This window comes from Thermothelomyces heterothallicus (genome assembly GCF_042370625.1).
Source record: "Thermothelomyces heterothallicus CBS 202.75 unplaced genomic scaffold P884_scaffold_9, whole genome shotgun sequence".
Taxonomy (NCBI): domain Eukaryota; kingdom Fungi; phylum Ascomycota; class Sordariomycetes; order Sordariales; family Chaetomiaceae; genus Thermothelomyces; species Thermothelomyces heterothallicus.
Window position 1 is genome coordinate 771,965 of NW_027192570.1, and position 27,941 is coordinate 799,905.

General features: G+C 56.2%; 8 protein-coding genes and 1 non-coding gene across 9 annotated transcripts; 3 read left to right on the forward strand and 6 right to left on the reverse strand.

Annotated features, from left to right (window-relative positions):
- Nucleotides 1-405: 405 nt before the first annotated feature.
- Nucleotides 406-1,454, reverse strand: P884DRAFT_269314 (Cut8 six-helix bundle-domain-containing protein; the record flags this gene model as incomplete). Its single annotated transcript, XM_069442263.1, has 2 exons — nt 406-1,235; nt 1,376-1,454. The coding sequence occupies 2 exons, from the start codon at nt 1,452-1,454 to the stop codon at nt 406-408; spliced, it is 909 nt and encodes a 302-aa protein (XP_069298234.1).
- Nucleotides 1,455-2,764: 1,310 nt separating this feature from the next.
- P884DRAFT_258946 (uncharacterized protein) lies at nt 2,765-4,434 on the forward strand. Its single transcript, XM_069441295.1, has one exon. The coding sequence runs from the start codon at nt 2,817-2,819 to the stop codon at nt 4,401-4,403; it is 1,587 nt and encodes a 528-aa protein (XP_069298235.1). The 5' UTR covers nt 2,765-2,816; the 3' UTR covers nt 4,404-4,434.
- A 1,001-nt stretch (nt 4,435-5,435) lies between these two features.
- Nucleotides 5,436-8,083, reverse strand: P884DRAFT_269316 (uncharacterized protein; the record flags this gene model as incomplete). Its single annotated transcript, XM_069442264.1, has 2 exons — nt 5,436-7,883; nt 7,961-8,083. 2 exons carry the CDS (start codon nt 8,081-8,083, stop codon nt 5,436-5,438), a joined length of 2,571 nt encoding a protein of 856 aa, XP_069298236.1.
- A 3,665-nt stretch (nt 8,084-11,748) lies between these two features.
- P884DRAFT_258950 (uncharacterized protein) lies at nt 11,749-13,837 on the reverse strand. The gene is made up of 5 exons (XM_069441296.1): nt 13,593-13,837; nt 13,363-13,497; nt 13,254-13,271; nt 12,865-13,147; nt 11,749-12,710 (listed from the first exon to the last, which is right to left on the reverse strand). The coding sequence occupies exons 1-5, from the start codon at nt 13,663-13,665 to the stop codon at nt 11,804-11,806; spliced, it is 1,416 nt and encodes a 471-aa protein (XP_069298237.1). The 5' UTR covers nt 13,666-13,837; the 3' UTR covers nt 11,749-11,803.
- Nucleotides 13,838-15,768: 1,931 nt separating this feature from the next.
- Nucleotides 15,769-18,029, reverse strand: P884DRAFT_199250 (CASC3/Barentsz eIF4AIII binding-domain-containing protein; the record flags this gene model as incomplete). Its single annotated transcript, XM_069438219.1, has 2 exons — nt 15,769-17,311; nt 17,386-18,029. 2 exons carry the CDS (start codon nt 18,027-18,029, stop codon nt 15,769-15,771), a joined length of 2,187 nt encoding a protein of 728 aa, XP_069298238.1.
- A 2,477-nt stretch (nt 18,030-20,506) lies between these two features.
- On the forward strand, nt 20,507-20,624 carry P884DRAFT_t75. Its single transcript has one exon. It is a non-coding gene; the product is annotated as a tRNA-Leu (tRNA).
- A 404-nt stretch (nt 20,625-21,028) lies between these two features.
- Nucleotides 21,029-22,548, reverse strand: P884DRAFT_199155 (aspartic peptidase domain-containing protein; the record flags this gene model as incomplete). Its single annotated transcript, XM_069438214.1, has 3 exons — nt 21,029-21,196; nt 21,259-22,089; nt 22,147-22,548. The coding sequence occupies 3 exons, from the start codon at nt 22,546-22,548 to the stop codon at nt 21,029-21,031; spliced, it is 1,401 nt and encodes a 466-aa protein (XP_069298239.1).
- Nucleotides 22,549-23,189: 641 nt separating this feature from the next.
- Nucleotides 23,190-24,546, reverse strand: P884DRAFT_258955 (aminotransferase). Its single transcript, XM_069441297.1, has 2 exons — nt 23,545-24,546; nt 23,190-23,484 (listed from the first exon to the last, which is right to left on the reverse strand). The coding sequence occupies exons 1-2, from the start codon at nt 24,261-24,263 to the stop codon at nt 23,373-23,375; spliced, it is 831 nt and encodes a 276-aa protein (XP_069298240.1). The 5' UTR covers nt 24,264-24,546; the 3' UTR covers nt 23,190-23,372.
- A 234-nt stretch (nt 24,547-24,780) lies between these two features.
- P884DRAFT_291726 (uncharacterized protein) lies at nt 24,781-27,540 on the forward strand. Its single transcript, XM_069444119.1, has 4 exons — nt 24,781-25,145; nt 25,213-26,179; nt 26,243-26,716; nt 26,827-27,540. The coding sequence occupies exons 1-4, from the start codon at nt 24,957-24,959 to the stop codon at nt 27,060-27,062; spliced, it is 1,866 nt and encodes a 621-aa protein (XP_069298241.1). The 5' UTR covers nt 24,781-24,956; the 3' UTR covers nt 27,063-27,540.
- The last annotated feature ends 401 nt before the right edge of the window (nt 27,541-27,941 follow it).

The window sequence follows — 27,941 nt, forward strand, 5'->3', positions numbered from 1 at the left end:
CAGATCAAAACAAGTCAAGCAAGCAACCGCCCATACCGCCACCGAACGACGAGGGGACCAACGAGAAACCCGTTAGGGACACAAATACAGAACGAGACCGCTCCCCCTTTCCTTTCAACCTCCCACCCAATGATCCCTTTGCTGCGTAAGGGAACCTGATGATGCGACTCAAAGTATCAATACATAAGAAAACCTAGCGATGGATGTCGGAGGATGAAACAAAATCAACGCCGTTGGCCAAACCCTCGGTCCCCAAAAAGTCTATGCCTCCCAGTCCCTAATGCCTCATGAAGAAATGGTAAAGATAAAAAATAGAAAAAGAGGAATGAGGGATCGTAATATCGTTGACGATGTTGGCGCTCAGACGAAGCAACAGCCCCCATCACATGCAGTATCCACCCCCCTCTACCAGGGACCGACGCGAACAGGCGAACCGTAATTGCCGTTGATGAGCTGGTTGAGTATCGAGTTCGGATCCGACAACCCCGACGCCGGCGCGGCGTTCGCGTTGTTGCCCAGCCACGGCACCTCCGCCGCCATGGCACTCACCGCCTGTTCCAGCTTTCCACCCGATTGCTGATTGTGCTTGGCCAGCTTCTGGTCCCAGCCGCCCGTGTGCAAGACGAAGCCCCCTCCTCTCTTGGCTGCTTCGGAGATCACGAGCGCCCATGCGCCCGATATCTCGTCGTATGCATTATCCTTGTGGTGCCGATATTGTTGGCTCTCCCAGTCGGGTAGCTCGTGAATGACTTTGGTCGCGGCATCGAGATATTGTAATGAGATGTTTGTCTGCTGTTCGACAGGCGGAAGGAACTGGGGGGTGAAATCGGAGATGGCATCGACGAGTGCGACCAGAGGTTGTTTGACCCGGAAATACGTATAATCGGAGCTAGACTCGCCAAAGGGAACGGCAGCCCGGAGTTTCTCCTGGTAATCGCCGAGAACCTGAAGCGCCGAAGCGACTGATGGCCGCGGCGCATCATTCACAACTTCCCGGGCGATATCCGGATGACGCTCGCAGAGGGTCTGGAGGACCGTGCGTAATTGTGTGTTGTCGAGGGTCTCTAGCAACCGGGGGAGCGACAGCGGGCGACCAGCTATGTCGCTGCCGCCGCGGACTTTTTTGGACGGTCGTGCGAGCTGTCTCGAAGATGTCGCTGGTGAGTTCACTGGCGACACCGACATCTCTTCGTCGTCGGCTTTCCGCTTCCTAGAGGCCATGGCGTGTTGTGGGACTGTTAAGGGGTTAATAAATAAACTTTGGTTTCCAAGTCCTGGCGTCGGGCACGATGATCGCTTCCTGCCACGCATCATGCAGCGACAGCGCCCACACGATGCAGACAGAGGTGGTGGAAACGGAGGAGGACAGGCTTACCCGGAAGCGGAGGCGGAAGTCGGGAGGTTTCGCACTGAAGGGAGAAGGTCGGGGGCTGCGGCGACAAAAGGACGTTCATTGTTCGCCAGGGCGATGAGGCGAAACCGGCGGTTCAATCAACAAGCTGACAAGGCGGCGAGCGACTGTTGAGGAATTGCCGGGTTGCCCAACTCGAAGGTTCGGTTGGATGGACGAGGGTTGGAAACAAGAGACAAACTTGGGGGAAGTGACGGGAAAAATGAGGAGCTGCGGCGTAACCCAGCAAAAGCCATCCATCCAGGCTGCCCCAGTCCGAGCTTGGCCAGTCAGGGTGTGATGTGGTCGGGAAGCAAGAAAGTGGAACTGCACCCAGGGTGGGGAAGAAATCGCCCTCGTCCACCGCTCGTTTTTGTTTTGGGCTTCGTTGCAACGGACAGCAGGAGGGGGCTCTAACTAACTGTAAATGGCAACGGAGTGCATGGTGCACAGCGCAGGTTAACTCCTGCATGCGGAGTGCTAGACATCCAACGACCCGCCACTTGCCGCCCCGGCCCCTTACACTACAATAGGTCACTTAGAAACCGCTTCCCTGCGCCGTGCAAGCACACCGTCGGTTTGGTTGTTAACACCTCATTTGCCCATGGCCGGAAGGGAACTGGTGGGAAAAGAGAAACTTCAAAAGACTGGCTGAGAGTTCGGGTAGAAATGCTCGACCTGCCTCGCCGCCGAGTATGACAACAAAACCTGTAGAGTAGACGCCAATTGTTAATCTCAACTTGGTGCGGAACGATGCCGCGTGGCAGGGCACCAAGCAGGGAGTAAGTCGGTAATGCGCAGATGAGCTGCAGACTGGGCGAAGGAAATGGGTGCAATGAGCGAGAGCAACGTCAGCTCGCTTGTTGGGCCGGAGATCCCGGCCCAAATCGTCCCAGATGCAAGCGTTACAGACGCCATGTGAGCTGGAGCTGGGACAAAGAGCTGCGCCCCGTGATCCAGGTCGAGAAGTGGGCTCCGTCCAAGCAAGCAGTTGCCGTGCAATCACCAAGTGTAAGTTACTCGAACTGGTAAGTGGATTGCGCAAACTGCCTTCACTTTGCTTACGACCCGCTACACTATGCCCCAAGATGAACTCCGGGACGAAGCTAAGGTCGGTACTTACAGATCTCGCTACGTCACTTCAGCGACTTCTGGTTCCGCGACCGTGGAAGTTGCACTGGGCACTTTGCCGAGTTTACAAGGAACGGAAGCCACTGACGATCAGAGCTGCCCCGCATTGCACATGGTTCTTGGCACCTCAGCGTACCTAGATTACGCTAAAAATGGAAGCCAAAACAATCGAAGCTTATCACTTATCGAATAGGAAATTTTCGAGGTCTCGACTTTGCACAGGGGGAAATTGCCCGTAAAGCTCACCACACACACACTATTTACGCCAGAACCAGCTGAACCCACCGAGCCCGCAATGGCAACCAAAGACCTTGAACAGACTGCCTCCAGGGAGCAATCGACCGACTCTTCTTCCAAGAAGCGCAAGTCGGCCCTTGCCGAGATCGAAGTCGACCTCTCCCTGCCTGAGCCTCCATCTAAGAAGGCCCGCCGCCTCCTCAGGAAAGGCAAGACGCTGCCCGCGAAGCCGAAGAGCGACGACGAAGCGGAGAAGGATGACGAGGTCAAGGATGGCAAGGACACCGACAAGACGAAAAAGAAGAAGAAGAAGGAGCGTTCCCCCTACGGCGTTTGGATAGGGAACCTGCGCTTCTCCGTCACCAAGGCCGAGCTGCGCAAGTGGCTAGTCGACAATTCGGGAGGAAGCATCACCGACGACCTCATCACTCGCGTGCACATGCCCACCACGAAGCAGCCCTCGGGAGGACCGGGCCCCAAGAAAGCCCCCGAGAACCGCGGCTTTGCCTACGTCGACTTTGCGACGTTCGAGGCCAATGTTGCGGCCATTGCGCTCTCGGAAACCGAGTGGCAGGGGCGCAGGCTCCTGATCAAGGACAGCAAGAACTTCGACGGGCGGCCAAAGAAGGAAGAGGCGCCCGCCGCGGCGGCGGATGGCAAGACCGGCAAGGGGGCAGCGTCGGCGACCGCCAACAAGAGCAGCAGCACCAAGATTTTTGTGGGCAACCTGTCTTTCAACACGACCGAGGACGACTTGTACGCCCACTTCGAGAAGTGCGGCAAGATCCGCTGGGTGAAGGTGGCCACGTTCGAAGACTCGGGCAAGTGCAAGGGATACGGTTGGGTCAACTTTGAGGACGCAGAAGCGGCGGCCTGGGCGGTCAAGGGGTTCGTCAAGGTTCGCGAACCGATCGAGACGCTGGAGGACTTTGTGGACGAGAACGAGAAGGCCTCAGAAACCCCCGCCGATGACGAAGCGGAGGCAGACGGCGAGCAAGAGGTAGTAGAGTCCGAATCATCCGACGAGACCGACGATAGCTCCCAATCCAGCGACGAGTCGGATGAAGAGTCAGACGAAGAGTCAGACGAGGAGTCGGCCGAGAAGAAGGAGAAGGAGAAGGAGAAGGAGAAGATGGCGATGAAGAAAAAGGACGAAGAAAAGAAAAAGGAGAAAGAGAAGGATGAGACGAAGACGAAGACAAAAAAGGCCACCGCCGCCACCACCACCACGACCAAAGAACCCGCCCGCTTCCGCACCCGCAAGTGGTGGGTCAACCAGCTCCTGGGCCGCAACCTCAAGATCGAGCTGGCCGAGGACGACCAGACGCGCTACCACAAGCGCTTCGGCAAGGCCGCGGCCAACAAGCGCCGACAGCAGCAGCAGCAGCAGCAGCAGCAGCAGCAACAGCACCAAGACAGCAGCAGCAAGAGCAAGATGACGTCCGGGCAGGGAGGAAAGCGGGCCAGCGGGGAGCAACAGGATGGAGGCGGCGGCGGCGGCGGCGGCGAGAACGCACACAAGCGCGGCGGAGGGGAGCCCAAGGGGGAGAAGAAGAAGGACATCAACTACCAGACCGACATCAGCGTCGCTCGTCTGACGGGCGCCGCGGTGGCGCACCAGGGGAAGAAAATCACATTTGATTAAGACTCTAGCGTTGCGTTCAAGGACATGCGGGAAAAAAAAAAAAAAGGGGGGGGAAAGGAAGGCTGCGGCTTGCCTTCGAGAACTAGTACATAGTATCTCTCGGAAGGCGGCAGCCATACCCGAGACTCGTGCAGTTGCATGTACGGATTACACGCAGCATGCGGGGGGGGAGGGGATGCAAGCTCGTTGTATAGTCTGTCTAACTTTGTTCGTGTTGGGGAACTCGCTTGGCGAAGCATCCATCAACGTGCATGTGTTACGGTATCTATACGGGATCCAGCAAGACCAAGCAGATAAAGCACATTCGCAAATGGAGCGTGAGGTATCAGCTCGCTCCTTCATCGACAGTTCACTTCTTCAATCCCCAGGCGGATTTCCGTGGTACAGTGGCGCCAGATACCCTACACTCGGAAACAGGTCCGTTGCTGTGACATTGCGAGAGCAACAGCTCGCCGTGCCACGCTTGGTATCGAAGCATCCGGCCATCTGTTACATACCACGGGGTACTTGTGGTGGAAGGCAGGCTCAGACTTCCGATTCACTTGACCTACGGCCTAGCTAAGCTAGAAACGAATACCAATCTGAGCAGTACATGCCGAGGCAAGTCGATATGGAAAGGAGAGAGCGTAAAAGGAAAGCAGATTCGTAGATGACGGAGCTGGCCCGCTTCTCCTCATAGAGAAACTTGTCGACGGAGTTTGGCTTGGCGGTAGCTGGTCCAGGCATTCTCCCGAGCCCGGCGGGCTGTAGCTAGAGGACTGACCAAGCGGCGATTCCGAGGCGTGCTTACCGCGCGGGCCAAGGCCCCGGTGGATAGATGTACTGCTCTGTCAGGTCAAGACGAAGAGGCGAGGTATCCGGCAAGTGGAGACTCCTCGGAAACAAGGGAAGATAATCAAGGAAAGAAAATCAGCGAATCATGACAATCCCCCAAACCACCAAAGATCCAACCAAAAACAAATAAACCCGATTCCAAAGGTCCAATAACCCATACATATTTACCCCGCATACGCCGGCAGCTGCGAGCCCTCTTTACTTCTGCTTAGGGCGGCTAGGGAGGTTGAACTCCTCGTCCGAGGCGTCGAGGACATCGTACTCCTCGTCAGTCAGAAAGCCCTCGTCGGAATCGCCCTCGGCCCACTCGACATCCTGACAATCCTCGTACTCATCCTCGAGACCGGAGACAGACTCGTCCTTGGCTTCCTCATGGACGCTGGCAACGGGCGACTCCTTCTCAAGCTTGGGGAAGATCATCTCGCTGTGCTCCATCTTGACCTCCGGCTCAGGCTTGGAAACCTCCTTCGTCTCCTCCGCCACCTTCACGGGTTCGGCATCAGTAGACGTCGTCATCGTCGTCGTCGTCGTCGGCGGCGGCGGCGGCGGCGGCAGGGCTACTCTGGGCTTCTCGACGACAATGTCGCACCAGAGACGATGACCGAACCTGTGGCCGTCCTTGGTTGTCAGGCGCCAGTTCGACACGAACCTGCCGCTGCGCGAAGGAGTTCTGAGGAGCACGGTGAATGGGTACTCTGCGCCGGGCTGGACGGGAGCGTAGCAGACGGTCGACTCGCAGGAGAACTCGACGTCGCGGGTTGCCGCGGGGTGGTTGGAGTCGAGGTGACCCATATAGTCTCCGCTGACGAACTTGACGGAGCAGCCGGCGGGCCAAGCGACCTTGCCGGTGTTGCGAAGGACCCAAGTCTGCTCAAAGACGTGGTCAGGCTGGAACGTGGTGCCGTCCTGAACAGTGTCCCGAACGAAGGTGGCAGCGAGATCATCGATGGAAGCAGGCGCCTCCTCGACCGTCCTTTCCGCCTCGGGCTGCTTCTCCGCCGGCGTCTCCTCTCCGGCCTGCTCCGGCTGCTTCTCCTCGGCCTTGACGGGCTCCGACGGCACGACGTCGACAACGGTTTGGACGCCGGTGAAAAGCGACGGCGAGGTGCTTCTCTCCGCAGTCCGAATGCTTGCAGCAGGAGGCGGGCGAGTCCTAGGGCGATCGCCCATGGTCGGCATCTGCCTGCCGTTCATGTTCTCGCCAGTAGTGGTCACGCTGACGTGGCGGACAGGTGACTTGAACTTGATGAGAGGATGGGTTCTGTTGTGGGTGTTTGAAGGGCTGGCCTCGCACGACGCGCAAAAGTCGGTGTCGTGGCAGACGGCACACTTGTAGCGGTCGCCCACGATGTAGGCGGAGTTGGCACGGGCGGCGGAGCACAGCGGGCCGTCGCAGCAAATACCGACATGTACGGGCCTGTTCATGGAGCGCGCGCGGAAGCCGCCGTCATACTCGAGCGGCTCGTAGATGGGGACGAAGCGGTGTCCCGGGTGGATGAACTTGGCGTTCACGACGCAGCCCGAGCAGTAGTCCCAGTCAGGGCAGTCTAAGCACTTGTGGCGGACGCCCCTGATGGCCTTGTCACAACCGTCGCAAATGGCATTGTGGGGCTGGCCACGGCCGGCGGCAAGGCGGCGGGCGACTTCGTGGTCGAGCCTGGTGCCCTCGACAGCCGGCACGAAGGCGTGCTTGGGATGGTGGCCGTGGCGGTTGCTGACGAAGCAGACCCGGCAGAGGTCGTAGTCGTCGCAGGAAGTGCAGTGGACAAACTCGGCCTCGGGGAACTCCTGCACGCAGCAGTTGCAGGTACGAGAGCAACTGTACAACTTGTCATTGAAGACGGGGACGATCCTCTCCGGAGCCGCCGGAAGTGGGCTGGGGGCCGGCTTGGGCGGCTGCTCCTTCGGCTTTGGCCTGGGGGCGAGCCGTTCTGTGGTGCTGTTGATGATGACGCCGTTCTTGACGAAGCGCTTGATGAGCCAGTGGTTGGTTCCCTTGCACGTGACTCCATAATCGACGCAATCCTGGCAGAGATCAAAGTCGCCGTCGTCGCAAGTCGAACAATGGTAGTGGGCATCCGGGATGGTCTTGTCGCAGCTGTTGCAGCACACGGCGTAGGTGGCCTGCATGGCCGGGCACAAGGCGACACCGCTCATCGGGTTGATAGAGGAAGGGTTGGACGGCGCCGGCGGTGCGACCTCCTCGGGCTTCGGGCGATATTCTTCGAGCACCTCCTGCACGGACCGAAGCTGAGACAAGGGGAACTCGGTGGTAGACTTTTCAACAGCAGAAGCAGGCCTCAAGAATTCCGCGTCGGCAGGAAGGGAGCTCGAACTCGACTCGGTCGGCACTTCAGGCTCGGGTCCAGCGCCGGTAGGTTCGACGGTCTCGGCGACTTGACCGCTCTGTTCCTCGGGTCCGTCCTCAGCTGAAGTCGGCGTGGGGTCTTGGAGGCCCTCTTCCTCGGAAACGGCCTTCTTGACGGTGACTCGGAGCTTGAGCTTATGCTTGGCCTTGGCGGCACGGTACATCTGTTTGTACACGGCGGTGTTGGGTTGGTCCAGCGCAATGTACGCCCCGGCCGAGTCGGAGTACCGTTCAAACACAGCTTCGGTGTCGGCGGGCAGATTCAGTGCACTCCGCACCTATTGAGTAGCTTGTCAGAGCCCACCCCGAGGGACATGGTGCGAGGGGCCGGACCGGGGTCAGTGAACGAACTTACCTTAGACTCAAACGCGGTGGCGTTCACATCGCGAAGAGGCAGCTTGAACCGGCGGGTGACACCGTCAAGGCTAGCCTTGACGGTGACCGGCATCTCGGGATCGGCTTGCGCAGCGGACGCCATGATGATGATGGCCAACGACTGCGATGGTGAGAAGGGAAACGAGCTGGTCAGTAAATGTGTGATGGATTGATGGATGAATGGATGGATGGACGGATGGATGGATGGATGGATGGATGGATGGCGTTGAAGTGTTGGCGGCGCTGGGCGGGAGGGTCGGATGATGATGACGACTAGAGGGGGGTGCGGAGATGGACGCGTGGCACAGGCAGCACCCGTCTGTTCCTGGGTACCAGTACCGGAGGACTCACCAGGCGTTGCGTAGAAAAAAGCGACTAGGTTTCTCGCTGCTCTCCTGCAGAGATGCGAGCGTCCCAAAGTCTACGACAGGGCTGCGGACGAGACCGTGTCGAACTGGTGGGTAGGTGGTTGAGTTTCGGGTTGTGGTTTACAAGAGGGAAGGGGAGAAAGCAGGATGTGTGTAGTCGACAGGAGGTGGATTGTTGAAGTGGTCGGAGCTTATGCGTCGGAGGGGAAAGGCAAGTAACAAGCTGCAGAGGCCTCGGGCAATCAAGCAGTCCAGACCACGCGAAGGACCAGGCGCGGCTGGAAGTACAAAGTACGCGAAGTACTTGAAAAAGGTGGTACGAATACTGGAAGATGGTCGGGTAAAGCCAGCAGCAGGCGGGAGCCTTGCAATGAGACTGGCGACAGGCAAATGACCAGAAAAGGGCGAGCCTGGCGGTGAATGGGGGCTAACAGGCAGTCGGCGGTAAGTGGTACTTATTAACGCCGGGTATGTTCGAACACATGCATGGACCGTACATAAAGTACGGACGTACTGTACGTACGGTGGCGCTACTACACTAGCAGGGGTGGGGGGTTAACTAAGGAGAGGCCCGGTCCCACAGCCGGTCTCTGAAGGCGAACCAACTAGGCCGTTGGTATGAGCGGGGGCATCAGCAGCGTCATTTGGGGGGGCGAATTAGTGCAATCGACCGTGTGGGAGGAGTATGTCCTTGATGTATGTACGGACGTATGTACAGTACATACATAAGGTAGGTACATTAGGCACCTGACAATAGGAGTGCGTAGTAATCCGTATAAGGTATTTGTCAGGCAATATCTTCTTTTGAGCGAAGCCTGTGAGTATAAATCCGTCACTTGCTCCGTCACTTGAGAAGTTTTTACATCGTGTATAGCGAGTTCCCGGTCTTGCCTCGCGCTCGGTCTCTCGCATGTAGATGCATAGACATTACTGGGACAGTCTGTAGGCGAACAAAGGCGGGAAGACGCTGCCATGCACTCAACTTTCTATCCAGTGAAGGTGAAGTGTAGTTAAGGTGCTTAGCGCAAGCTGAGGCACGTCGCCTTCCACCTTGTATTCTGGTCAGCTAGGACTCCCAGCTGCGCTTTACGCATCTTGATCAATTTCAGCACTGTAAACATGTAGGCTGTCATCCGTTTCATTATGTGGGCAAGTCCCTATCTTCACTGCCTTGACGTGCACGTGGAGCCGTGTTATTTCAACAACAACCGGAACTATCAGGTTGGAAATGGGTGCAGCGCATGCTGGCCTTCCATCTCGATGCACCACCGCAAGAAGAGGTAGTTACCTGTGTACCTCAGTCCATACACTACAAGGTACAGGAGCTGTGTTAACTATCACAAACTAGTCAAGGATACTCACGACGCCACTATCAAGGGAAGCCCGACAGCTGGACCGTGGTCCGTCACAGCGGGGCATTTTGTGGGGCGCTAGCGCTAGGCCCGCCTCGGTATCTGGGGCAAAGATGCGAGCGGAAAGACCCCATGCAAAGCTACACTAGGTGTCAGGCTCCCAAACTCTTGGGCCCCACCTCGCCCGCTCTCTAGTGTAGTGTAGTGTAGTGTATGTAATCCGTAGTGTAGCTTCCCTCAGTGCTGAGGTCGTTTGCATTTGACCAGCAGCGCGGAAGCAATCAGCGCCAAGCAGAGGCGGTCCCGTCTCTGGCCGGCCGGGGAGGGGCTGGGCGTAAACGTGCCAGGATTACGTCGCTATTTCGACCCGCCGACGTCGACCGGTTGAGCAGGCTCCCGAGGCTTGCGTTTGCATTGGCGTGTTTGTCTCACCCCGGAGGTCGAGAAGGGAAGAATAAAAGGGGGGAAAGAAGATAGAAAAGAACACAAAAGGGGGAAGAAAACGGGCGCATGACGTTTACATGTATTCTCCCGCAACGTCAGCTCGGCTAATTGACGTTTTGTCGAGGGTCAGAGGCGTGTCCGTAGCCTACTTGAGTACATAACTTTGACAGTAACGCTAAATTATTTGAAGTCGCCCACTTGCTCTGTGGCAGTCTGTCAGCACAGATCTCCCCGGGCTAGTTAGTCGGTGTCCTCTGCACAAGACATCTTGGATGTTGCGGGATGGATATGGTCCGGTCAAGCTGCAAAAAGGGAGCTAGTGTAGGTCCCGCGCCTGCGATCAGCGGCAACAATGGAGCCGGAGGAGAGAGAGCTTCCACAGAACTACTACCGCCGACGTGCATGAAACACAAATATCACAGGCCATCCAGAAGGTACCTACCTAGGCACTTAATAAACCTGCTAGTACTTTACCTACACCACTTGGGACATGAAATATTGCCCGAGCCCGACCAAAACCTGGCTGCCCGCTCTGACCGAGCCGTGATCAGATGACTGCGTCGGCTGCCAGGAAAGAGCCGGCCCCAGCAAGTGGAAAGTGCGACGTCACGGTGTCTTGGGACACAGCAGCCGCGGAGCCTTGTTTCCCTCACGCAGTCCTGCTTTTCAGCATGCTTACGTCGTTTACGTGGTAGCCCTACACTCGGGTACACAAGTAATGTAAGGCTACCTGCCTTTGCCCGACTAGCAAGCACAGGCGAGGGGCTCCATTTTTACGTCTCTACTATCCCTAGGACTTATCCGTACAACAAACAAGTTTCGCTAGGGTCCAGCAGCGGGACGCAATACCTTCCCGACACTCCCGAGAATGCCAAAACGAGACAGCCCCTGTCCCCTGCCCGGCACCGATCTTGAGCTCCGGCATTCAGAAAATGGCGGAGAATCACACGTAAGTTGACCGTTTTTGGATGCAGTGATTTGTGTCAAATAACCCCCTCCCCCCCCCCCCCCCCGGGGGTTTCACAGCGTGCCGTGCACCATGTCCGCGTCAGTTCGGGGTCGTCCTCGCAGCGGAAAGGTGCTGAGGTGTCCGTAGGGAAGCTACTTAAGTCCGCCACTCTTCCCTCCTGGCGGGGCAGGCGGTACTTGGAAAAGCCGAGCCTTGGTGTTGCACAGAACAGAACGCCCTGCGTCTGCTCGCAGGGCTCGGCGTGGGACGGCGCGGCAACTCTGGCAAAGATGAAATGGTCATTCCGATTCTGTCTGTTGAGGACCTCCAAGTTCTCCTGGACATTTTAGCGACGCGACTGTGCCCAAAGCTGCAAGTTGCATGGGTGACCAAAGTATTACGTCCAGAGTCGTGCTCCGTCTATGACACATCTTCCCGACGCTAGAATACAGTCAAGAAATGATGAAAAACAGGTAAAAAAAGGAAAAAGGGAAAACAGGTAGGTATACAGAGGCTTCTCCTTCTCCTTCTCCTCCTCCTCCCCCCGCCATCCTCCCTCCCCCCCTTTCTCTCCACCCACCACGGAACGACTGCACGACCCCTTTGCATCACCAAATTGCCGTCCCGAGGTGTAACCCGGAGCAGGTCCCCGAGACTCGCAGTAAGACTTCCGAACGAACCGCCAGGCATTTCAAGGCAAGTAAGGACCGTCAAGAGGAGTTGATGATGGCCTCCAGAGCCTCTCCCAAGGCTGCTTCATCGTACCTCGCCGCCTTTTTCCCCTTCCTCCCTCCTTCCCCGCGGTCGACGACCTTACCCGCGACCTTGAAGCACCGGATGCCCAGCCGCTCGAGCTCCTCCTCGTCAACGGCTGGCGCGCAGCGAGCCACGTCCGGCCCCACCGTGTCCGGATCCAGGTAAACCAGGTGAGTGACGTACTCGCTCAGGATCTCGTCGTGCCCGACCAGCTCCGGGTTCCGGCTCTCGACGCAGGCGCGGGCGATGGCCGCGACGAAGTCCCTGGCCGTCATGGGGTCGGCGCGCGGCCCCGTCTCGCGGTCGATGCGGGCGTTGAGGATGAGCACCTTGCGGCGGATGCCCGGCTCGTTGCCGATGGCCTGCCCAACGCGGCGCAGCACCAGGCTCGGGATGACGCTCGTGTACAGGCTGCCGATGCTGTAGACGACCGTGTCCGTTCGGGCGAGGGCGTCGACGACCTGCGGGTTGGCCGTCGGCGCGATCTCGTGGCCGTACGGGTTGATGTACCAGAGGCGCTCGATACGCGCCGGCAGGTCATCCTCGTCGTCCTTGGAGAAGGAAATGTTGGGGCGGCGCAGGGCCGGCAGCGAACCCGGCAGATTAGCGTCCTCAATGCGGTCGTGGTCCGCAGCTGTCAGGGCCGGCGCGACCTGCGTGTCGTCCGGCAGGGCTGTCGGCGCCGACGGGTGCGAGATGGCCACCTGCCCCGCGATGGTGGTGCCGTCGCGCAGGCCGGCCGAGATATGGTGGGTGAAGTTGGAGTTGATGGCTGGGAGGACCGAGACAGAGGCCGGGATCGAGCAGATCATGGAGAGGAGGTATATGGCCGACTCGAATGATCCCGTGAATAAGCGTGCGCTGCAAAGAGGGGTTTAGGTAAGACGAGTTAGCCTCCATAAGACAGGGAGGCAGGCAGACAGACAGGCAGGCAGGCAGGTAGGCGAGCAGATAGATAGGTGGGTGGTCGAGAGAACAAGGAGAGGGTGATATTGTGAGCCAAACCGCGACATACCCGGCGAGAAACATGTTACCAACGCTGGCGCGTGCAAAGTTGAAGACGTTTGGCGGGCGGGCTCTCTTGACAATCTCCACGTTGAGCGTGTTCAGGACGGCGCGGATGAGCTCTTGCTTCGGGCTCGAGATGAAGCCCCAGAGCAGAGAACGCGACTCGACAATGTCGAGCCACTCGGACCTAGCCCTTAGGGGGTCGACATCCAGCCGGTGCTCAAACAGCAGCTTGAGCGCCGCCATCTCCTTGTCGCCCTCGAGATTCGGAATGAGCCGGACCAGTCGGCCTAAACGGAGAGGGGGTCAAGAGTTGTTAGGCTTGGTATTCGGAAAGCCAGGTCTACGCTCACTCCCATCGGTTGTCGGCCATCCTTGATTTTGGTCAAGACTTACTCCGGATGTCACCAACGCCTGCAGAGAGCCAAAGCCAGGGCCGGAGCCAGCACGCGTCAGCCATCTCTGCTTCTCGCCAACATCATCTCCCTCGCCAATCGGGACTCACTTGGCCCTCCGACAAATCTGATCAGCTCCGACGAACTACCGCCATTGTCGCTGATAGGAATGACGTAATTTAGCTGGCATCGTCTCTTTTCTACAATTCTGTTGAACACGTCCACCAAGCTGTTGGCCGCGGTGCCTTGAGAGAGAGGCGATCCGTCAGTTCCAATCTACAGTTGAGAGAGCTCCGGGGAAGGATTCCTTCTGGATGATCTGTTCTGAATTCACACGCACCTCCTGAAAACACGGTTATTCCCATCTGCCTGCGCCCATTGCCATTGGTTTCGTCGACTGGCGCCGGAGTCATGGGGGTGCTGAATCGTAACGATTACCAAAGGGACGTCGCCGAAGATGGGAAAAGATTGGATAAAATTCGAGGGAAGGATTGAAGATCTGCTGTAAAAGGATAAGGCATACACGCGTTCACTTTCTTCGTATTTTTTTTCCACGGTACGATAACTGTAGGCAATGCTTACGTGTTTAATAAAGGTAGTGCGTTACTCAACTTGGGAAGTTACGCTGAGTGGTGGTTGTTACCCCCTGAACACCCCCTGAGCGAGAAGGTTACCGGGCCAGCCAGGGCTCTTAATCGATAGTTACCGCCACCGGAGGCAACCAAGGGGAATAACTCCGTCCCAGCGCAGGTGTATAACCACTCATTCAACGTGGCAACTTCGTATTCTCAATTTTTCAAGCCTCACCTGGCAATCAGGAAAATACGGAGTTTCTCATGATTATGACACATGGCCCAATTCTCCACGAAAAAAAAAAAAAAAAAAAAAAAAAAAAAAAAAAGAAATGCCAAGGCACCGAGGAGTCACCGGCAAATCTACGGGAATTGTCAGTTGCTTAACTATCGTCTTCGGAGAACAGCATCACCAGCACGCAAAGTCACGCTGCGTTCTGAAGTTGCCCCCCGACAAGTAGCAGAATGCACCGTAGCATCCAGAAGCGGCAGTTGATACATACGTAAAGACTATGGAAACCACTCTCCCTCCTTTAAAGACGTGGAACAGCACATACACGTCGGTGCGTAGAGAGCCAAAGCAGAGACCCGTCGCCACCACTCCAATCCTCCCATCAGAGTAGGATCTCATTTCGCTTTTGATGCCGCGTCAAGCGAAAAGCAAGCGAGTAAAGAGAAAGAGCACCCAGAAGCAGTGCCACCCATGCTCGGCCAAGAGGAAAGAAGAATAACAGTAAATGACAACAACAACGAAGGCAATAATAGGGACAACGACGTGTCAGATAACCTCCAGATGGGCTGGCGCCCTTTTTTGACAAGATCCTTTACTATATTTCCCCCCGCCCTAACCCAATGCTATGCATGAGACATTTAGGAGCGTGCAAAGCTTAGAAAACGAGGAGCAAAGCGAGGACATGACCAACTAACCCAACTCCATCAGCGCCATGCAAAAGAAGGCGAGCAAAAGGAGCCAAGACGGGAGACGTGCTGCCGAGACAGAACCAACTGCAGTAACAACAGGAGAAATAAGATAGCCACACTAAGAGATGATAGCGGTAACCTAATGGCCATACAGAAAGCAGCAAACGAAGTAACTAGAGGGGTTTTGTTAATCGCAAATCGCAAAAGGAGGGGGTTGATGCGTCCTCCGACCTTACCATGTCCATCAATATCCATATCTCTTATGTTAGGCCCAACCAAGCAAGACATCATATCCAGCCACCGTCTCGGCAAAGGGGGCCATCAGGGAGAAAAAAAAAAAAACAATGATCCATCATCAGAGAAAAATGCGCGCTCCTCACTCCTTTCCCCCTTAGCTGTAAGGTTCGCAACAATCATCAAGACAGGAAAGTGAATGATTCCACGGAAAAGAAAGAGAGAGATCGTGAAGAAGGAAAGTCTCCTATCCTAGCCACCCCAAGCGCATCTTAGCATGCCCACCTCCTAAGAGCCAGAACCTGTCAAACGAATGAGCGAGGGCGGCGGTGAGACGAGTGTTGGCTATGGAAGGCCGAATGAGCCGGTTTGCAGACCTGTCAAGTGCTGGCTCAATCCTTTCATCTTTCCTAATAGTGTCCAGTGTTGGGGAAGATAGGATAGGGTAGGAAGGTGGGTAGGTTATTAGGGATGTAGGTAGGCTTAGATGGTCGTTCGAAGTAAAGCGAGGCTTCCTTCGGCTGATGAGAGGGATCATTTGAACGTTTCCTGCACTCCCGGAACTCATAATACTCATCTTCATTCCCATGCCAGCCTCATTCCTCCCCATATCTTCCTCATATCACCGTTGCCCCGTCTTTCTCCACTCTCCGGCCGTGTCCATCACCCAGTATCCTCGAATTCCCATCTTCGAGATCACCCCTCCGATTTTGGTGCCGCAGGCGACAACTCAGGCGGTGGAGCAACAACCCCAATCGCCGGAAAGAATGCGACTACCCCTACCCCATACTACTGAGGATAGTAGACCATCGGCTGCTGGTAATAAAACGCGTCGGGGCTGGGTGTCATCATGGGCGCCGCAGCCATGCCCACCATACCAGGTCCCGCGGCGTACGGCTGAGGTCCGCCAGGGAACTGAGGTGGGTAACCAGACATCGGGGGCGTTTGAGTGTAATAATCGTAATAGACCGTGCCTTGCGACTCGCGGGGCTCAACTATGCTCGGTTGCTGTGACTGTGGCTGTGGTTGTGGTTGCTGCGATGCGCCGTGCCCGGACGTCTGGGCTGTGGGCCCCTCCGCCTGGGTGGTCCGCGTGTACTGAACCGGTTGGACTTGTTGCGCCGACGCCGGCAGAAAGGCAGGAGCATTCGCGTTGGGCCCCATGCTGGCGTTGTTGAACGTTTGAGGATAATAGAAACCCGGCTGTGGTTGCACGGGCGCATATGGCTGAGTGTAAAAACCGGGATGGGCAAAAGTGTTTGGTTGGAAAGGCGCGGCATGGACCGCGCGTTCTGGTATCTGCGAAAGAGGGGTGGACGATGAGAACTGGGGCTGGTAGGAAGCATGGCGGGCATGTTCCTGGGCCGGGGCGTTGGGAAGATGTGGCGGCATCTGCTGGTGGAAGGCTTGTTGGTAGGGACCCTGCGCGTTCGTGGCCTGCTGAGCAGGCGATTCGATGTTTTCCACCGAGACTGTTTTCTGCGGCCGGGGTTGGTGCATGGGGGTAGCGTCTTGCCGGTTCTCCTGGAACGCAGGTTTTTGGGGGAGGGGGTGTGTTTGAGGTTGTGGGAGTTCATTGATAGACGACTCGGGCGCTTTTTGCTGGGTGTCCGGCTTAGGAGGCACAGACATGTTCGAGGCTGGCGGTTGAGCAAACGGAGGAAGACGAACGACGGGCCTCGTACTGTCGACGGAAAGAGGGGGGCGCGAGATGGCGGAGCCTGTTGGCGAGAGCATGAGCTCTCGGCCGATATCCGGAGCAATCGACGACCGGCGGCTGAGCGCGATGCTAGGCGAGTACATGCTTCCATAGACGCTTCCACCGCCATAGATGCTCGTCGCGCGAGAGAATACACCCGAACCCAGGACTGACCGGGGGCCCTTAGCCCGCGCCCGCTGTTGGTTAGGTCGCATCGCCCGAGGGATGAAGATGAATGACCTGTCGCTGGCGGGGAAGATGTAGCGCGGCATGACGGGAGGGTCATGGTACGGGATGGAAATCCGAACAGGCTTGTCGCGGCGGAGAGGAGGGCGGTGATCAGGTAACTTTGTGTACTGCTTCAGCGCAACGCCCGGGAACAGCTTGGGCGAGCCGATCGACGGGATGTACACCCTAACGGTCGTGTTTCCGATATGCTTCTCGGTCGACATGGCTCTGTTGATCGGCTGCTGGCTCGTGGGCGCAGTCGGGATGACCCCGTTGCCGTTCGGAGGGCCTTCATTGCTGGGAAGGTACCGGGACTGTCGAGGAGGCTGAGCAGCGGCAACGACTTCGTGCATATCGTGTTTCCAGAGCCCGCTCGTTAAGGGGTCTGCGGCAGTCTGCACCTGGCTGGAAGGGAAGGTAAGCATCAGCAACTACGGCAGCGGAGAGCCACCGCAGGGTTTTGGGGGGGGTCAACATACCTAATCGGAGCGAAGTGGTTTCCAAACGCCCCTCGCCCTCGGCCCCGAGCTCCCCTGGGGAAGGGGCGAAAGCCATTCGCAGCGGGGCCCGCATGTCGGTGGTCATGCAAGAAGAACGCGCCCCTGTTGGGTACGAAGGTTGGATCTTCGTCCCTCCTCCGCCTGTACTCCTCATGTTCCCGCCGTTTCAGTTCCTGTTGCGGCAGCCGTGGTTGTTGCTGACTGGCGGCGCTCGAGCTCACGACGATCGGGGCCGCGTCCTTCGCCGGCTGTGTGCGCTTGGTTTCATCAGAGCGCAGCTCCTCTGCTCTGTTTTCTTTATCGGCGAGTGACAATGCGCTGAACATGGACTCGGCATCAGCCGTTGCGGGTTGGGCTGGCTTTGTAGGTGGACTTTTGAGGGGCTCCGACCCAGTCCGGCGGCGAAATCCGGCCTTCACGTTGCCGTTTCCTAGGGGTTTCCGGGCGTTGGGTGAGGTCGGTGACGCATCGTCGATGTTGCTTGTATCGCTATCATCGGCGGGGTCGTGTTCGTCGCTTCCGATGGAGCCATCCGTGATTGAATCATCGTCCAGATCAGCCAGGGAATCGTGGCAGCCCTCATCTTCGGCCTCGTCCTCAATGCGGCGGCGCTGGCCGATCATCTTCCTGCGTCTTGCGCCTGCTGCGGCCATTGTTTGGAAGCGGGCCCTGGACTCGGCGACGAGTCGGTAGGCAGAACGACCGTAGCACCTAGGCGCGGAGATGCGAGGAGATGCGATGACGTCGAGGCCACTCCGACATGCGTCGCCGGTTTGGAGGGACTCAAAGCCTCGTTGGTTTAGTCGCTGTCTCCGCCCGAAGCGAATCACGGAAGATGTGCCTGCAGCCGGAACCGTCCTGCGGTTGCGAAAACAACCGATATGAAAGCCGAGGTACACTGCACGTCAGGCCTCGAAGGGAAGGCACGCCGTGCTGGCCCAAGGGCAGGTCGAGAGAGGAAAGGCGAGCGTAGCGGCTGGAGCGGGGATGCAAAGTGCAGCTTTCGGCCTCGATGAGGAATCCAGGATTTGCTGTCGGAAAGCGCAGCTATAACCAGAGTTAAGCAGGGCTGTCCACGCCTGCGAGAGCAACCGTGCTCTCGGTCACTGGAATGGCTCAAAAGCAAGACGGAGCTGTCGGAGGCGGTGTCCCTCCTCTACCGCCTGCTGTAGGAATGTGATCTAGAAGAGACGCGAATTGGGACGCCTGGGTTAAGGACTGAGCCTCGGGACCGATGAGGCTGCGCGACGAGATGTGTTGTCTCTGCCACTTTTTTTTTTTTTTTTTTTTAAACTCCTCCTCACGGAATGGAGTTGAATTGAGCCTGGAATCAGAGTGGTTCTGCTACGCTGGTCAAAGTTGCATGGTCAAAATAACCGGTGCTTGACCACTTCCGGGTTAGCGTAAGCTGCTCCCTGTCAGGAGCTCCCTTGCCTGCACCAATGCGAGCCTCACTATGGATTCGATTTGCAAGCAGCTGTAACTAACAACAGTTCAGATCCCGCTCGACTTCTGGTAGGGACGGATTACACTTGGATGTATCCGTCTTGTATGCACTGTAATTAGATACCCAAGATGCAAACTCGGTGACTTGTAAGGTCCCCTTTAACCCTCTTTTTTCTTTTCTTTTGTTTTGTTCCTTCTTTGCTTTCCTGAGAAGACTGGTTAAAACAGTACCATGCCGGCCCTGCGCCTAATCCAGCAGATGTGTCCGGCATGGAAATGTAAAGCACACATATCCTACAAGGCATCACGCGTTCTTTGGGCAATTATTGGTCTCGGCATCCGCCACCCCTCGGGTAGATCTGTCACTGGGTTTCATCACGCAGCAGAGGTTTGGCTGCCTTTGCTCTTACTCTTGAAGCGCCGTTTTGCATACACACATATGCAGACTAAACCCGTACACACATTTCCGCCTCAAAACCCGACCCGTGCGGCCATATTCTGGTTGATCATGACAGCACCCTGGCTGCAGACGTAACCGCGATAACTCGTGGAACGGTGGGGTTGGATACCCTGTCTGTTTAGTCGGGGGCACACGTCTTCCTGAGGTCATTCTTCAGGGAGCCCAGACCAGGCATTTTAGCGTCAAGGGCATGCCTTGTTGTCCCGTATCTCCCGACAACGACATGACGAACGCATTCCATGATGAGCTCATTCCCTCAGTCCTGATGGGTGCCGCAAAACCCCCCCCCCCCCCCCAAAAAAAAAAAAAAATCCACCACCACCACCACCCCGAAACGTGCAAGTATGGGGGTCCATCACATGGGGTTGCTGGAGATTGCCGATTCTGTTCCCAGGTAGTCTCAAGAACTCTTATCAACCTCTCTGCTGCAGGGTCCGACTTTTGGTGTCACTTTCGAGCGCCATGTCAGTTGTGATTGGCGTTCCACATTTCAGCGGGCCATGAAGTGTGCACTAGTTTATGCCTTGCACCGAGCGGCTCGAGACCCCAGAACCCTTTGCTGCTGACTTCCTACGGCTTCGGAGCAAATGACGGTCATGACGAAGTAGGGGCGCATCGCCTGCCTGCCAGCTCACACTCACCCTCACGCTAGGCGTCCATAGCTATTTAAGTGTATGTATGTACATGTGTGCTGTACAGTACATACATACTCGCAGGCAATGACGCACGTCTTTGAGGAAAATCGATTATAGCACCTCTGCGCCGAAGCGTCGGATTACATGGGTGCGAAGATCGTCCGAATCCAATCTGTAGTGGACTGTGTATATGTGTGTAGAGTACTTCGTACACTTATATAGTAGCTTTTCTCTCTATAAACCAGCCAAAGAGCTGCCGAAACTGCCGCTAACTACCTACCTAATTCACTACCTTACGGTACCTACCTATACCTACGTAAGTGTATCTAGACCACATCAGGCCCTCGTCCGCAAATCAGCAAATTTACTTTTCAGAAAAAAGGCCGTCGATCCTGGACAGTGGGTAGCTTCGTTATTCTTATAACTAGCGTACGGAGTAGAGTTCCACACATGGTCTGTTCCTCAAACCCCACCACTGCAGTGTGAGCTCCCGCCTCACTAGCGCACACACAAGCCTCATTCCACCTCGGGCCCCATATCCACACAACGAAGGTCCAACGGCAAGGTGGCCGAGCGGTCCAAGGCGCCAGGTTCAGGTCCACCTGAATTCTCAAAATCTTGTAAAAAGATTTCCTGGTCTCAGTAATGGGGCGTGAGTTCGAATCTCACCCTTGTCAATGTCCGTTGTTTATAACGGACATCTTAAGAGTCCTCTGCTTTTTTTGGTAGATCTGCGATTTCCTCTTTCGTTTCGCTTCATAGTACGGAGTACATTTTTGCCAGTATCAACCTACCTCTTGTCGAGCAGCAGACTCTCTCGCACTAAACCAACTTCAAAAACGGAGTGCTGTTAGCTGTCGTTGAAAGATTGTCCTGATTGTGGCACATGTCGCAACTCGACACAACGATTGGAATTCCAGTTCGGCGAGAGAACTAACAACTACGGAATAAGGGGATCAAAAACAGAAAAGCAACTATCCCACGAGAAACGAAGAATGTATCACCTCTTCCCTGCTCCTACAAACACTATTCTCCGCGTGCAGAACCTTCGGACACAAGCAGGCTAGTACCATTGCCCCTTTCATGCCCTCTTTTCGAAAAACGTCGAGGAAATGTCTCCGTAGCCAATCATGACGCCTAAGTCCTTGCGGTCCTGGTCTGTCAGACGGGGCCTGTCATACTTGGTCGGCGGTACGAATGCCTCCATCTTGGGCACAGCACCAAAGCGTTTATGCCCCTGGTCCCAGATCTACACCATCGTAAGCTAAATTTGTCGAAAATGGCAGGGCTGCATCCACCTGTTGTACTTACGGCGTAGGTGGATTTGAGGAAGGCGATCCCCAGGATATCGAACGGATTCTCGCCGCGTGACTGCACGCTGCCGTAGAAGACCCTCTCGTCTGCGGGGGCGAAAATCAGGTCCTCCTTCTGAAGAACAAACTCTTTGTCGCCGATGGCGATGCTGAAGTCGGGAAGCTTGTCGACCTCGGTTTCTTGGGGGAAGGTCCACCCCTGATACTCTTCTGAGTATTCCGCACCGGGAATATGGGCGTATAGAGCGTCGCAAACCTGGTCCGAAACCAGGACCAGTGAAGTGCCCGTGTCGGCGATGGCCTTGTTGCCCTCAATCCGAACTTGCTGGCCGTCGATGGTGACATGCTCGCTCGAGAACATCCAGAAGCCCTCCGAGTTGTCAACGTCGGTCCAAACGATCTCCTCGCCAGATGCTTTCACGAGGTCCTCGTCAATCCAGCCGAACGTGTAGAAGGATCGCTGGTCGTCCTCCCTATTGCTGTACAGAGCCGTACTGAAGAGCTCAGCCTCGGGGGGGATATCGTCCTGGGCCATCATGTTGTCGACAACTGTGCGTTGAGGGTCTGGCTTGCCATCCGTCTGGACCGTGTTGAGCTTGCTGAACGCCAGGCCAAGGATACCATCCATGGTGCCTTCACTGAACTGCGCCGACATCTCCGTTGCAATCTCAATGGCCTGCCTCTTGATCTGGATGCCGCCAATGATGAGAATATCATTACCGACTATGCCCGAAGCTGAGCTTCCATCACCGTATTGGACCTTCCAGCTTTTGTCCTTAGCGAGCTGCCAGGTCACCGACTTCTTGGGATCGAAACTCTTGTGGCTGACCTGTCGAGCACCATCAATATGCATGGGTTACTTGCCGAATATTTGAGGGGATCATACCCAGAAATCAGCCGAGCCGGTATCAAAGTCCATCTTGACTATCTGCCGTTCGGCAGTCCAGGCCGTGCCAATCATGACCTCGCAAAGGTATTCGCTATCATTCTGCTGGTCCTCAGCCGTGACCTCCCCCGGCTCCTCCTGGTCCTTGAGCTTCTTGAAGAGGCCTTGCCAGACGTGGCCAGGTTTGACTCCTGGGGCGGCAGGCATGCTAGGGGCCTCTTCGGACTCCTCGAATATCTGGAAATACGGGCCAGGTTTGGTGGGTTGAAAGCCAAACCTGTTCAGTGCGGAGACATACGACTTGGTGCCATCGCGCTGATAATTCTGGTTTGGAACGGCCCTGACCCTGTAAAGAGCCATTCGTTTGCGGAGTTTGGCATGCGTTTCGAAGAGCGCGTCCATCGCTGAGGTAGAACGTTTGTCCCCCATTTCTGGTACTAAAAAGGACCGTGTCAAGGGCGTCGCCACGATAGATTAGGTGCTCGGAGATCGAATGAACGAGCTTAATGAAGAAAAGAAGTTTCGAATGGAAGTGGTCAGAAGTTAACGGGGAGAAAAAGCGGGAGAACCTCAAAGGGCGATGTGAAAAAGCAGACTTGTTTGAAGGAGGAAGAACCAAACCCTGGTTCAAGTGGAGGGAGGAACGACGTCGAGGAAACTTGTGGAGTGGGATTCCTTGCAGGCAACAGCTGCGTTCCGTTGTAGTGGGAAGGAGTCCCAGGGGCTGGTACTGATGGTGGAGGGACCCGTGTCGGATACTGCAACCTAAAACCGTGTCAGCGGAAAGCGGGCGGGTGATGGGGTGGTTGTGGATATACGCCGGTTGAGGTACGAAGGCAGCCTGGATCAAAAGTCAAGTTGGAACTTACAGGTGGAAGGCTCGGGAGGCGGGTACCTTACCTCAAGTCAGTATGTCGGGTGAGGCAGTCACATAGGTGAAGTGTAGGGTCGTGGTAACCAGGCTGGGCAAATACTTACCCAGGCTGGCGTGACCTGTCCTCAGGAAGCTCCTGCCCGATCAAAGCATGAGGCCAGCTCGAAGTGCCAGTTCACATAATTTATTGGTTTATTAGACATTTTTTGACCAACGGCCGCGCCTGAAAGCGCCGGGCCTGTGTCGCCCTCGCTCTTAACACTTGCGTTCTCGGTACCAGCCGAAGGGAGAGTCGATCTAGTCCTTTGGAAAGGGAGCATAGGGTTAAAAATGCCGTCTCGGCCAAGGCAAATCAAGCCAACTTCACTTTCCCGAAGAAGAACCCTCTCACACCGTTACTCAGCCAGCACTCTTCACCATCAACAAGCGAGTCCGCGGAAATTGTGCCTTCCACGGCAAGGGCTCTACAGCTCGTTAGCGACAACGTTGAAAGCTACGGTACTATGAGGGAGAAAATGACACACCTCTCCAGAGCCCATCGTCTTGATGTACCATCTTGGCCCCCGCTGCCCTCCTTCGGGCTGTACACTCTGCTCACGGCGGGTGTTACCCATCTTCCTCCCCTCCAGAAATAGGGGGTTGTTAGAGACCCCTCCATCACACAGCCGTCTGTCTCGCTGACTATGAGAACCTCCTTCTTGTCGGTAGGGCCAATTTGTGCCCGCTTTCTGGCTTCGTCGTAGACTGCTCGCTTTGTTGTCTTGAAGTGGGTGTACTCGGAGCGCGCCGTCTCTCGGCGATCCACCAAAACTTCATAACCGGGGGCCTTCGAAGGAAGACTTTCTCTTGGACCGTCATTGACTGCTGCTTCCGGGGAAGGAAGCCGCTCAGGAAAGAGGTTCACGAGCGTTGTCTCTGGAACTGGGCTAGAACTCAGAGACAACTCACCGTCTCTGGTGATGGCTATCCTGACCCTCAGTGGACCTTTTTGGTTCTCCCCAATGCTGCCCCGGACAAGATCAGCAAGACGTTGCAGCCCGGAGTCCCCCTGGAGGACTTCTATGGCGGCATCCCACCCCCAGTGAGTGGCTGCCCGTAGCATGCGGTCTCGATGATAGTCGAGCATGTAGAGAGGGGACGGGTTGGCCCAGTTCCAACCGGCGTGGCTCATGTTGCTCGCCGGAGCTTGCAACAGGATGGGGTCATAGCGGAGAGAGGTGAAGAGTTGGAAATCGTTCGCCATTGCTGATGATCCGACTTGTGGAGGACTAGGTCTCCTGGCACCGGGAAGTCTATCTGTACGATTCTCTCGTCACTGACCACGGGATTTCAAGACGCCGTGTGAGGAGACTCTTATGCTGTGACCTGTGTCTGAATCGGACTCTGGTATGGTCATCCCCAGCGCGTTTCGGACCAGTTGAGGTTTCGCTCATTAACCGACGAGTGTTTGGAACGTTCCGTGCCACTTGGATCGGTACCTGGGCTGGTTTCACTTAACTTGTACGTAACTAGTGTTAAGTACCTATAGGCTACATACTCCGTACCATACTGCCAGTCGCACACCACTGAAGTAAAAATCCGTAAACACCTTAGGTAACCCGCGGCCACAGCCCGAGGCCTCTTGCCAAGCTCGGGCAGCAGGGTCTCCTGCAGGCGGGCAGCTCGGCAAGCAGCGATGGCGATCCACCGCAGCGACTGCAATTGGGCGCCCCATCCAGCGCGTCCATGCGCTGATTTTTTTTCGTTCCAAGCTTCGGCCGGACGAGCCCGGAGCGACCTGAGTTCAGTCCGGCTCTGGTGCACACCTGCATCATCAAGATTTTTGGCGAAGCATTGCGCACGCCGCAGGACACTTCAGCATCGCGTGGGTATCGGTAGAGTTGGGATTCCTCCATTATTTGTCGACTTTTAACGTTTCTTGACAACCCCGAGAATTATGGCGCCCACGCTTGCGACAAGTCCCTTGGGGACACCATCAGCACCACTACCCGCAGATGCATCGCTGTGGGATCGGATCTCAACATGGGTCTCCGAGCATAAGGCCGTGGTCTACACCATTGCCGGTGTGGCTGTCGTCGTCACAACTGCCGGCGCCGTCTACTATGTTCGCAATGCGCCCAGTCAGGTGAGTCTCGCGTCCCTTTGCAGAGCACGAGAGCGCGAATGCTGATGATGCCTAACCTCGCTGGCAGGACACAACACCCAAGCTCAGCAAGAAGGAGAGGCGGAAACGCAAGCAGGCCGAGAGGGAAGCAGCAGCGGAGAAAGCGTCTGCCTCGGCAAAACAGGCGGAGGCTTCCACTGCCACGTCCAAGGCTGCGTCTGTCGAGTCCGCCGACGAGCTGCCCGAGATCGACGAGACCACCGTCCAGACTCTTTCCGAGGCCCAGCGCAAAGAGTACGCCCAGAGGCTGAAGGAGGCTGGCAACAAGGCCTACGGGGCCAAGGAGTTCCAGAAGGCCATTGGTCTCTACTCAAAGGCCATCCTCTGCAAGCCCGACCCGGTCTACTACTCGAACAGGGCTGCGTGCTACAACGCGCTCAGCGATTGGGAGAAGGTCGTCGAGGACACCACGGCCGCCATCAATCTAGATCCCGAGTACATCAAGGCACTCAACCGCCGCGCGAATGCGTACGATCACCTGGGCAAGTACAGCGAGGCGCTTCTCGACTTCACCGCCAGCTGCATCATTGACGGGTTCCGGAACGAGCAGAGCGCACAGGCTGTCGAGCGCCTGCTCAAGAAGTTCGCCGAGACGAAAGCCAAGGAGATCCTCAAGACCAAGCCTGCCAAGCTGCCGAGCTCGACCTTCGTCGGGAACTACCTCCAGAGCTTCCGCACGAAGCCCCGCCCGGTTGGGTTGGAGGACTCGGTCGAGCTCGACGAGGAGAGCGGCCTAGGCCAGCTTCAGAAGGGTCTGAAGGCACTGGAGAGCAAGACAGGACCGGGTTACGAAGCGGCTGCCGAGGCCTTTGACAAGGCGTTGGAGTTGGGCGACCTTGGCCCTCACGAGGCGTACGCGTACAACCTTCGCGGCACCTTCCGCTGCCTCAAGGGCAAGCACGAGGAGGCGCTGGCGGATCTGTCCAAGAGCATCGAGCTAGACCCCGAGTTGACCCAGAGCTACATCAAGCGAGCGAGCATGAATCTGGAGCTGGGTAAGTAGTAGTCTCACGTGAGCACCCTCATCTCTTGCTGGTTAGTCGACTGACGGTCCCCAGGTGCTCCCGAGAAGGCCGAGGAGGACTTCGCCGCCGCCCTGTCCAAGAATGCCGAGGACCCCGACATCTACTACCACCGTGCTCAGCTGCACTTCATCAAGGGCGAATTTGCCGAGGCGCAGAAGGATTACCAAAAGTCAATCGACCTCGACCGCGACTTCATCTTCTCCCACATCCAGCTCGGCGTGACTCAGTACAAGATGGGCTCCATCGCTTCGTCAATGGCCACCTTCCGGCGCTGCATGAAGAACTTTGAAAAGACCCCCGATGTGTACAACTACTACGGCGAGCTGCTTCTCGACCAGGGCAAGTACCACGAGGCGATTGAGAAATTCGACACAGCCATTGAGCTCGAGCGCGAGACGAAGCCCACCTGCATGAATGTGCTGCCACTCATCAACAAGTCCCTCGCCCTGTTCCAGTGGAAGCAGGACTTCTCCGAGGCCGAGAAGCTTTGCGAAAAGGCTCTGATCAGTATGTACCTTACCTTAACCTCGCCTTCTTCTCATTTCGTTTCGTTTTCCTTTCTTTTGTCTTCCTTGAAGCAACGGAAGAGAGACGGTCTGCTAACGCTGCAAAAAAAGTTGACCCCGAGTGTGACATTGCTGTTGCCACCATGGCCCAGCTGCTCCTCCAGCAGGGCAAGGTGACCGAGGCCCTCAAGTATTTTGAGCGCGCTGCCGAGTTGGCTCGCACCGAGGGCGAGCTGGTTAACGCCCTCTCGTATGCCGAAGCCACCCGAACCCAGATCCAGGTCCAGGAGAAGTACCCCAAGCTGGCAAGCAAGCTTCAAGGTATGGGCCAAGGAATGATGCGGTAAATGTTGTATTCATCAGTTGAATGTGACGGTTGGTCAAGGCGGGCAATAATCAGACTACCTCCTGCGCTGGATAGGACCTTGGTAGTCGATGGTGTATATTGAGGTGGGCCATGGCGCCACGGTTGACGATCAACACCATTCATGACTCGGAGGGTCTCTCGTTTGTACCTCCCTCGACGAGTGCTCGGGGATGTGTTTCTTCTGTACGATTGGGGGAAAAGAAACTTGGGGTGTGGGTTGGCTATAAGGAGGCAAGCCCTCCGTGGAAAAAGGGTTGGCCAGTCGGTATACGGCAAACTTGGTCGGTTTTTTCAAGGGAGAAAGATACGTCATTGAGAAGGTTTGCGCAGGTCCCCGGACCAAGATTGGGCCACCAAGCGCTGTAGTTTTATATATTCGTACTCCGAGCTAATACTACTTCCCTCAATATCACATGGTCGGCTGGTGGGACGGGGGAGCGGTTCGAATCGACTCGTGGCTTGAATTACTCACTCGCAGATACGATAGCAGAAACATTGTATCAAACTATCATATGACGTTCTGATTTGGTCTATGTTTTCATGAGTCTCGATATGAGTTACAGAGGGGATTTCCCATACTTCAACGACCCATTATTCTGAAAGGGGAATCATTACTCGATGCCAGATACACATCATGTACGCTCGCGTCGTACAATCCACCACAAGTACTCTGAATCCATGTATCCCGCTTGCCCACCAAACTCGTAACAGCGCGCTGCCGACCCCATTAACCCGAACATGGCTCAGGCACTTTTCTTTGTGGCCAACAACCACCTCACCGCACGTTAACAAGGAACCGGATGCGCCTGAACGGCCCAGGTCATCAGAAATGACACTAACGTAAGGAAACAAACAACGG

Bases quoted from the DNA above. Each gene is read 5' to 3' on its own strand.
- P884DRAFT_258950 (XM_069441296.1), bottom strand. From the start codon at position 13,665: ATGACTCCGGCGCCAGTCGACGAAACCAATGGCAATGGGCGCAGGCAG. The intron at 13,498-13,592 runs GTGCGTGTGAAT...CTCTCTCTCAAG, and splicing joins AATAACCGTGTTTTCAGGAG to GCACCGCGGCCAACAGCTTG. The intron at 12,711-12,864 runs GTATGTCGCGGT...CCCTCTTTGCAG, and splicing joins GGTAACATGTTTCTCGCCGG to CGCACGCTTATTCACGGGAT.
- P884DRAFT_258946 (XM_069441295.1), top strand. From the start codon at position 2,817: ATGGCAACCAAAGACCTTGAACAGACTGCCTCCAGGGAGCAATCGACC.
- P884DRAFT_258955 (XM_069441297.1), bottom strand. From the start codon at position 24,263: ATGGCGAACGATTTCCAACTCTTCACCTCTCTCCGCTATGACCCCATC. The intron at 23,485-23,544 runs GTGTGTCATTTT...AACGAGCTGTAG, and splicing joins AGACGATGGGCTCTGGAGAG to AGCCCTTGCCGTGGAAGGCA.
- P884DRAFT_291726 (XM_069444119.1), top strand. From the start codon at position 24,957: ATGGCGCCCACGCTTGCGACAAGTCCCTTGGGGACACCATCAGCACCA. The intron at 25,146-25,212 runs GTGAGTCTCGCG...CCTCGCTGGCAG, and splicing joins TTCGCAATGCGCCCAGTCAG to GACACAACACCCAAGCTCAG. The intron at 26,717-26,826 runs GTATGTACCTTA...CTGCAAAAAAAG, and splicing joins TTGCGAAAAGGCTCTGATCA to TTGACCCCGAGTGTGACATT.